Source organism: Sprattus sprattus (assembly GCF_963457725.1).
Source record: "Sprattus sprattus genome assembly, chromosome: 15".
NCBI lineage: Eukaryota > Metazoa > Chordata > Actinopteri > Clupeiformes > Clupeidae > Sprattus > Sprattus sprattus.
The window spans coordinates 8,132,833-8,142,824 of NC_137913.1; the positions used below are offsets into that span (position 1 = coordinate 8,132,833).

At 46.0% G+C, this 9,992-nt stretch overlaps 1 protein-coding gene across 1 annotated transcript; it reads left to right on the plus strand.

Annotated features, from left to right (window-relative positions):
- The first annotated feature begins 231 nt into the window (after positions 1-231).
- tmem230b (transmembrane protein 230b) lies at positions 232-7,051 on the plus strand. Its single transcript, XM_080852388.1, has 4 exons — positions 232-277; positions 519-639; positions 3,524-3,646; positions 5,949-7,051. Exons 2-4 carry the CDS (start codon positions 544-546, stop codon positions 6,084-6,086), a joined length of 357 nt encoding a protein of 118 aa, XP_080708514.1. The 5' UTR covers positions 232-277; positions 519-543; the 3' UTR covers positions 6,087-7,051.
- The last annotated feature ends 2,941 nt before the right edge of the window (positions 7,052-9,992 follow it).

The window sequence follows — 9,992 nt, forward strand, 5'->3', positions numbered from 1 at the left end:
TGATAGTCCGTTCCTGTGGGTGCTTCTGAAATCCATCTCAAACAAGTTCAAATAGCTGCATTTCCTTAACGCTGCCTTCGACTGGCTCTGATATTAAGATCGCACTTGTTTGTACCATTTGTAGGCCCTACTCACCACGTCCATCAAACTGACAGAATTAGCTGGCATGTCTTCTGCGCACGCGCGAAATTATACCCGGAAACTGTGACAGGTGCTTCTGCAGCCACAACATGCTAATGTTTTTAATCCAAACAGGGAATCGTGTCATGTTTTAAAGGTATTTTATTTTATGTTTCCTCGTATAAACCAAATGAGGTGTACGTGTACTTAAATGAATGTGTGTTCTATTACAACCGTAGAAAAAAATTTTGCAAACCAATTGAGCAAATAAGCAAATAGTTTGCCTACTTGCTAGCCAGCCAAGCAAGGAAATCTGTCTGCCTAGCGTCTGCTGGTTAGTGGGTATTAAGGGCGGTAGTTCAATGAATCTCATGCTAACGGTGCGCCGTTCTCTCCAGCAGTAGGTAGCGAAAGAGAGTCAGGATGCCTGCCCGAAACACAATAACCAGTGGGATCCCCAACAGCAAAGTCCGTTACTCCAAATTGGCCAATGATGACGATGGCTACATAGACTTGCAGGTAAAGTGCTCTTACTAGTCAAGCGCAAATATTTTACGTAGAAATATGTGTTTTGAGCTGGTAACTAACTGATATGACCGAACTGTGGTGAAACACGTCAGTTCTAGTGTTAATGGTGACAAAATGACAATTTTTATAACTAAAAGAATCTGCATTCTATGGGTTGAAAATGGCTCAACACGCCATCTACTTTAAAATCATCAAAGGCCAAAGCTGATGTAAAATCGACCTGTACATATTCACGTAATTTGAATACATAGACTCTCAGGTTGTGGTTGGATAGGATTACATTGTGTCCATGTCCATGTCAATGTCTTAACCACTTTTCCTGGACTTTGGTGGGACACGACTCTAATAACGAGTCTAATAAACCCCAGTCCCCCAGCCCCTTGCCCAGTCTATCATATTTTGAAAAGTGTGCAGAGGGTGGAGATGGGGGTATACTTACACTTCAATTAGTCACTCCGGGATCTCAGCTGCAGGAACTCTCAGAAATTGTGGTTGATTCGGAATTAAATAAGATCACAAATAATGTAGAAGGTCAAAAAAGGTTTGTGGAAATATTGCAATAATAAGACAAAACATTGCAAAGTGCAATTGCGGGAAATCCTTGAATTTGCATGAATTTGTGAAAACACAAGATTGCAAAATCATGCAGGGACTGATTCATTTAGGTGTGCACCTAGCTGTCTGACGGCTGCTTGCTGGTTGCTACGTACGCGCTTGCCTGGCAACAGATAGACAGTCCACCATATATAGAAGCTAACATAAGAAGCTAGGGAAGATTCACTGTGTGTGAAATTAATTAAGTACAGTAAGAAAAACATCAAGATCACAAGGGTTATTCTAAAGCGTTACCCATCATTTTAATCATACACAGGAAAAGATGTTCCTCAGGCTTTTGGTTGAGGTTTACATTTACATTTAGTCATTTAGCAGACGCTTTTGTCCAAAGCGACGTACAAGGGAGAGAACAGTCAAGCTAAGAGCAATAAAAACCTGGTGTAACAATAAATACTACTTTACATAAGAAATAGAAAAAAATAAATAGAAAAAAGAAGTGCAGAAATGTTACTGCTGTAAGTGCAAGTTAAGTACTAGTCGAAGTTAGGAAGGGAGGTGCTCTCTGAAGAGTTGGGTCTTCAAAAGCTTCTTGAAGGTAGAGAGGGACGCCCCTGCTCTGGTAGTGCTAGGCAGTTTCGTTCCACCAACGTGGAACTACAAATGAGAATAAGGCCCAATCTCGATTCTTCCCCTTGCCCCTTTTTCTTTGTCTTTGTCTTAACCCTAGCACTTACAAGTGTAAGGGCCAAGGGCTGAAATCTTTCCCCTATGAAATGAGACGCCACTCGGTTTCGGGTATGTCACTTGGTTTCGGGTACATCATCATACATCGTCGCCAGCTGGCTGCTACGTCACTAGAGCGCCGAAACGCTCATGGTTGCAAATATGTATGTATACGACAGTATAGAGCACGAAACAAGACTGTCGTCATTTTTTAATTAATTATAAGCCAAAAAGACTAATTTGTGGGACTCCCTCTTATCTGCTGTCGCCATCCTTGAAGATGTAGCATCTAGCTAGCAAGCTACCATATAACCCAATGAAGTGGTGGCATACGCGCTAGCTGTAACCTAAAACTACTGTTTGAAAGCTTCAGTTAAGACCTACAATACTCTGCATCGTTCGTGTAGCACATTTCAGATCAAACCGAGTCATTATTACCTTCCTTCTTCAGTGTTGTGTTGAATTAGGCCCACAACACCTCCAGAAGGCTCAACAGGGGTGTCTGACGTTCCAGACCCACCCCCCTCCATAATCACAATGGGTTAGGACACGTTGTCAATACCAGGGACAACAACAGATACACCTCGAGATGCACCTCGACAAGATTCCACTTGCATATCTCTGTGTCTGAACGGTGCTCTGCCTAATGATCTAAACATCAGTCTTACTATACTATGGCATGCCTCAGGCGTGACTGCCAGCATTCATTTAATGCAGTGGGTCCCTCTTCTCACGCAGACCCCCCTCTTCTCGAAGCAGCCCCCTTTTGACAACCTCAACACCAAGCTGCAAAGTTTGAGATGCTCATGTAGTTTATTACCTGTTTTTTATTAAATAATAATAATTGGGGGGGGGGGGGGGGGGGGGAGGGGGAGATGCCCATCGGCTGTTACATAGCCTTTCTTAAACATTGTTTCTAGATTTGAACATCTAACATTTTCAATACAAATTCATCAATCAGTTAAACTTAGATATCTTATCAGTTGACATTTTTTTTGTGTGATCAGAGCTCTTGATTAAAATGGGTCATATCTGGACGGATCAAATACAGTATGAACTGTATCTTGAACACACCATACCTGCTATATTAAATTAACTGTATCTTGAACACACCATTACTGCTACATTAAATACTTCATGAAAACATACATGATGTGACTTCACCAAATCAAACTTGGCTTCAGATTTACTGTGAGCTTGTCTCCCTCTGGGAAGATTTACTCAGAGATTATTGCTGTGTTAAACATCATCTTCTTTGTCTTTCTGTTATCCTGTCTCTGTCTGTCTGTCTGTCTGTCTGTCTGTCTGTCTGTCTGTCTGTCTGTCTGTCTGTCTGTCTGTCTGTCTGTCTGTCTGTCTTTCTCTCTGTCTCTCTGTCTGTCTGTCTGTCTGTTTCTCTGTCTGTCTGTCTCTCTGTCTGCCTGTCTCTGCCTGTCTGCCTGTCTGCCTGTCTGCCTGTCTGTCTGCCTGTCGGTCGGTCGGTCTGTCTGCCTGTCTGTCTGCCTGTCGGTCGGTCTGTCTGTCTGTCTGTCTGTCTGTCTGTCTGTCTGTCTGTCTGTCTGTCTGCCTGCCTGTCTGTCTGTCTGTCTCCCTGTAGTTTAAGAAAAGTCCACCCAAGGTGCCATACAAGGCCATCGCCCTGGCAATCGTGCTGTTCTTAATCGGGTCCCTGCTGATAATCATTGGAGGCTTGCTTCAGGCTGGCTACTTCCACGTCTCAGTAAGTTCACATCAGACATCTCTTCACCTGCATTGTCCTTCATTTACACACACACACACACACACACACACACACACACACACACACACACACACACACACACACACACACACACACACACACACACACACACACACACACACACACACACACACATCTCCTCTCCTTCATTTACACACTCAGGGAGTGCCATGCTTCTATTCTATTTATGGCATTCATGGTGTGTGTGAAGTGTGTTCAGGGCAGTGGTGTGTGTTAAGAGCTGTGGTGTGTGTGAAGTGTGTATAGAACAGTGGTGTGTGCGGTGTGTGTGTATAGAACAGTGGTGTGTGTGAAGTGTGTTTAAGGCGGTTGCCTGAGAGAGCACCTGGTGTGTTACGGGTTAGGGTTAGAGCACCTGTTGGCTGTATGGGTTAGGTTAGAGCAGCTGATGGCAGGTAATCCTGTGGCGGTGTTGCCCCTACCCCCCGGTTGGTGTCCATCTGGCTGAGCCGTGTATGTGTGCGTGCGTGTGCGCGTCTGTGTGTGTCTGTCTGTCTGTCGTGTGTGTGTGTGTGTGTGTGTGTTGTGTGTGTGTGTGTGTGTGTAAACCAGTCTGACCAGCAGGTCTTTGTGGCTGGCTTCTCACAGAGTGGATGTTGGTGTCCAGTATGCACGTGGTCAGCAGTGAAGGTGAAATGGGATCTTCTAATCCGGACTGATCTGGCCATTTTAAGGAGCATTAGCGCCCTGAGAGAGTCGTCCCATACGGAGTATTAGCGCCCTTGAGAGAGTCGTCCCATACGGAGTTTAAGCACCTTGAGAGAGTCGTCCCATACGGAGTTTAAGCACCTTGAGAGAGTCGTCCCATACGGGGTATTAGCACCCTGAGAGAGTCGTCCCATACGGAGTATTAGCACCCTGAGAGAGTCGTCCCATACGGAGTATTAGCTCCTTGAGAGAGTCGTCCCATACGGAGTATTAGCACCCTGAGAGAGTCGTCCCATACGGAGTATTAGCACCCTGAGAGAGTCGTCCCATACGGAGTATTAGCTCCTTGAGAGAGTCGTCCCATAGGAGTATTAGCACCCTGAGAGAGTCGTCCCATACGGAGTATTAGCACCCTGAGAGAGTCGTCCCATACGGAGTATTAGCACCCTGAGAGAGTCGTCCCATACGGAGTATTAGCACCCTGAGAGAGTCGTCCCATACGGAGTATTAGCACCCTGAGAGAGTTGTCCCATAAGGAGGTTTTTGCCTTTCAGCTCTCAGTAGCTTCTAGCTAGACTGGCCTGTTCAGTAGAGACTAGAGCAGCATGTGGGAGCAATATGGTGTCTTTTCACCGATTTGAACAGTTGCATCTGCTGTTTTTTTAAGGAGCATTAGCGCCCTGAGAGAGTCGTCCCATACGGAGTATTAGCGCCCTTGAGAGAGTCGTCCCATACGGAGTTTAAGCACCTTGAGAGAGTCGTCCCATACGGAGTTTAAGCACCTTGAGAGAGTCGTCCCATACGGGGTATTAGCACCCTGAGAGAGTCGTCCCATACGGAGTATTAGCACCCTGAGAGAGTGCTAATACTTTTCACCGATTTGAACAGTTGCATCTGCTGTTTTTTTAAGGAGCATTAGCGCCCTGAGAGAGTCGTCCCATACGGAGTATTAGCGCCCTTGAGAGAGTCGTCCCATACGGAGTTTAAGCACCTTGAGAGAGTCGTCCCATACGGAGTTTAAGCACCCTGAGAGAGTCGTCCCATACGGAGTATTAGCTCCTTGAGAGAGTCGTCCCATAGGAGTATTAGCACCCTGAGAGAGTCGTCCCATACGGAGTATTAGCACCCTGAGAGAGTCGTCCCATACGGAGTATTAGCTCCTTGAGAGAGTCGTCCCATAGGAGTATTAGCACCCTGAGAGAGTCGTCCCATACGGAGTATTAGCACCCTGAGAGAGTCGTCCCATACGGAGTATTAGCACCCTGAGAGAGTCGTCCCATACGGAGTATTAGCACCCTGAGAGAGTCGTCCCATACGGAGTATTAGCACCCTGAGAGAGTTGTCCCATAAGGAGGTTTTTGCCTTTCAGCTCTCAGTAGCTTCTAGCTAGACTGGCCTGTTCAGTAGAGACTAGAGCAGCATGTGGGAGCAATATGGTGTCTTTTCACCGATTTGAACAGTTGCATCTGCTGTTTTTTTTTTTATTCTTTGCACTGATTCTCCCTCACATTCAAATAAATCTCTCTATCATTCTCTCTCTCTCTCTCTGTGAATCTCTTTCTCTCTGTATCCCTCTGTCTCTTTCTCTGTGTATCTCTCTCTCTCTCTGTAGCATCAGGATCGCACCATTCCAGTCCTCATCATCGGAATCCTGGTTTTCCTTCCTGGATTTTATCATCTGCGGATTGCCTTCTATGCCTTCAGAGGTTACCGTGGTTACTCCTACGATGACATTCCTGACTTTGACTGATGTCTCTACGGCAACCGGACACTCCTGAGGAAAACTCCATTGTGTTCCGGGACAGTTGGAACTGTGTCTGACCAGTGCTTAAAGATGTCTCAAATGTAAAATATGTAAATGCACTAAGAAAATGTGTTGTTCTATATACGTCTGTTATATTTAATTCCATTTCCCATTTACATGGCAGATTATGTAATCATTAACTGTATGGTAGTCAGGTGTGGCCCTGGCTTCGCGCTTGCTTTTGATATTGAATGTGAAAAGCGCTATGCTGCATTGTGTGGAGGAAGACTGCTTTCATTCCAGACCCCGAGACAGAACCTGTGTGTTCCCTGTCTCTACCGCCTGCCCCCTTGACTGCCCTCAGTAATGGACCGGGCTCCCGGTTCTGTGTTCGGCCTGGTGTTGATTGAGTCCGAGCAAACTGGAAGAGCTGAGATGAGACACATCTGCCCACCGTCGGCCATTCACGTGTGTGTGTGTGTGTGTGTGTGTGTGTGTGTGTGTGTGTGTGTCTGTGTGTGTGTGTGTGTGTGTGTGTGTGTGTGTGTGTGACCCCCAGCCTGCACTCAGTGGCCGGTCTTCTCTTCCCCCGATGAATTCCAGAGAGAAGCAGCTATCTGAAGCGATTAAACATGAAGGCTTTCATCTCCGCATGCAGTCCCCAAACACACAGGCACCATGCATGCACGAGGAATTAAACTTCCTCACACACACACCCTCATCACTCGAAGGCTCCCACTCTTAATTGTCCTGCCCTGGATTAATTTGTCTTTATTTGCTGGATTTCCTTTGTAACTCTGTTTTGGTAAAATCCACACTTTAATCAGTGTGCTTAGTCCTGTCAAATCAACTGGGGCTTAATGTAGCGTCCGGAGAGTTGACCACTGGGACAGCCCCTGCAGTGCTGAGCTGAACTGGATGCAGTAGGCTACAAACTCATGTTCAAACAATAAAACTTGAATGCACCTTTCTATTGGAATCAGTATTAATTATTCCCGTCTCAGTGATGCAGGTGTGTGTGTGTGTGTGTGTGTTTGTGTGTGTGTGTGTGTGTGTGTGTGTGTGTGTGTGTGTGTGTGTGTGTGTTTAAGGACCTGTTTGCTGTTTTATTGCACCAGGGTATTCGGAAGCTGAAAATAGTGGATTAAGAACAGGCCAACCTCTGACAGTTTGGAGTGGTAAAGTGCTTTGGCACAGTTTATGTGTGTGTGTGTGTGTGTGTGTTTGACTGATTGACTGATTCTGCTTCCTCTTAGATGCTTATTTAAATCAGACTAAACACCCTTTGAATTGTTTTGGTAAAGAAGGCTGACAATATGCATACTGGATACCAACATACACTGTTTTGAATGAGAAGCCAGCTGTCTTTAAATCCCTAAATGCCAAACTAAGCCAGACTTGGCATCTACTGCAGTCTGGTGAATCCTTTAGGCCCCCACTGCGCCATTACGAGCTCAGACTTTTGGCAACTTTTGTTTCTTCACCGTCCATAATAAACCACCGAGTAGGTTTTACTATGGTCCTTTTGTGCGCGTTCTCACAGCACCGCCCTCCGTCAACGCGCGCCCTCGTGCGGAGGAAAGAAGACATTTTGTAGATTAATATCTAAAAAAGTTAATAGTAAAAGCCTCCTTATTTTGTTTGTATTTTTTGCTTCGTTTTTCAGAGTAGTTGTATTGAATTGTTTAGATGTTATGACATGGTGGAGAATATGATGCTGTTGTCAGTAAATTCAAGTTTCGTGTTTTTGTTCCAGAAGTAAATGATTCACTATAGAGTTTAAAGGTAGGAATGCACTGGAAGCACGGATGAAAGAAAGTCCTTTGGCCAAACAGCACCTTTAAGGCAGGCATGCGTAACCTGACTAAACAGAGCATATTTGCGCAGTTCCAATGAGTAGTAGCCTACAAAGAGGCGTAGATAATATATTCAATAGAGCCCAGACAATGGTAGGTGCAGACGGGAGATGGAATTCTCTGCGGCATTTCAAGACAATGCGCCGGCCTTTAGGTCACTCCGTTAGGGTCACGCTAAGGAAGAAAACGTCACGAGGTCAGACAAATGGGAGGGCAACGGTAGTGTAATTTTTCAATCTGTGGACAGGGTAACGCGTGGTGTGTGTCGGGGAGGGGGAGGAGGTGCGAGCATAATTTGTGCGCATTGTCTGCGGGAGAGAGGACGCGCTGAGAGAAAGCGGACGGGACTGCACGGCAGCAAGGCGGACCCGTCGAAAGCAGCAGGAGAAAGTAGACTCGCCGTATAACGCACACTAAGTTCCGGCTCCTCTTGCCTCAGTTTAGCGGATTTTTGTAAACGCGGCATTCGTTGTAGGGAACTTCTACCTCCAACTGTTGAGTATTTAAAGCGTCAGGGCTAGCTTTTAACTTCGAACGAGGCAAACACAGTCCTGTAAGTAAGGTACTCGTGTTTAGATAGAGAAACTGGAGAGCTGAACCCGAGTACGACTCAGTGTAAAAGATACTTGATTTAAGCGAAGTGCGTGTTTTTGGCCGGAAAGTCATTTCACTGAGGTGGACTCTGCTATAGAGAAAGACTTATATACTGGTGGATGTAGGCTATCTTGCGTAGTAATCCTTAAGAGTGGACTGCCCCGGGACGAAAGATCCTCGCATCAATCCGAGACCGTTGGGAAATCAGCAACCACCCCACATGTTGGAGTTCCAGCCCCCGGTGCACGCGGAGCACCTGTTCAGGACACTGTATTTCACCAGAGGTCGTCAAGCCGCGACTATGGCTGGATATTGAATGCCGTTTGTTACTCCGTCATCCATTCAGAAATTTTTAGCATTTTTTGCTGAAGGAGACGGGGCTGATAGTTCACTGAAGAAACGGGAAGACAGCCTATAACTCTGAAGTTTCTAAAGTCTCTTGAACTGGATACTCTATCCCCGAACATTTGATACAGGTTCTTTGAAAAAGATAACTATTCAAGACCACTGGAAGACCTTGCATCTATGGAATAACCTCACTGTTTTGACGCTGAGGAAGTGCCTAATCTGGGTAAGACACTCCTTTATTCACTCAAACTCGCTTCCCAGTCATGGGAAACCTTTGTTTAAAAACAGTGCGAATCCATAACCAATGATTAATTTGGGAGCGTATCTTGTTGATCCTGTTGATTTGCATTGCGGTTTGCGCTATTTAAACGACACTATACTATACTCTTTGAAACAATTACATGAAATAAACCTATTGATCTAGGTAAACAACAAAGAACGTGTCAGGTGTGCAGAGTAGGTTAACGTGAGATCTCCCGAACCCCTGTTTGGCCGAGAACAATACGACCCCTGGGGCAGTGGACTCTGGGTAAACGATACACTATTCCGATAGGGACGTGCAGCCAACCTCAGGCTGCTAATTCCCCATTTCCTAATTTGGCTTTCATCGCCCTGTGATGTTCGCTATTTTGAACAGTGGGCAGACGTGTATTAACGTGTATTAACCTGCACCTGCCATGTCCGATATGTCTCCGGAGGCCTGGGGACTTGCTGTCCTGCCACCAGCCTGTTTGTCCCGTGCTGGAGAGGTGTCGCGCGGCGCACTAACGTGACTCACTGACCTATTTGTGAGTCATACCGCTGTCTCTTACTACACCTGTTAATGCCGTGGCGTTAAGACGCTCTTGCTTTAAACCTTCACCGGTAGCTGCAGCTCTTCATATCTGCAAACAAGACACTAATCAACTGCTGTTTTCCCGACTCCGTATGGGGGACCTGCGCACCCATGCGTGCTGCTATCCGCGCTGGTAGTAGTATTGGTGATCGATGGGGGGGGGGGGTTCGATGCGACTATTACCAATGCGGAAATAATAAATCCCAGTCCTGTCAACGCTGCCACAACTGTTGGAAAACATCCCACACTACTGCACTGCAAAAATGCTTTTCTAACCTA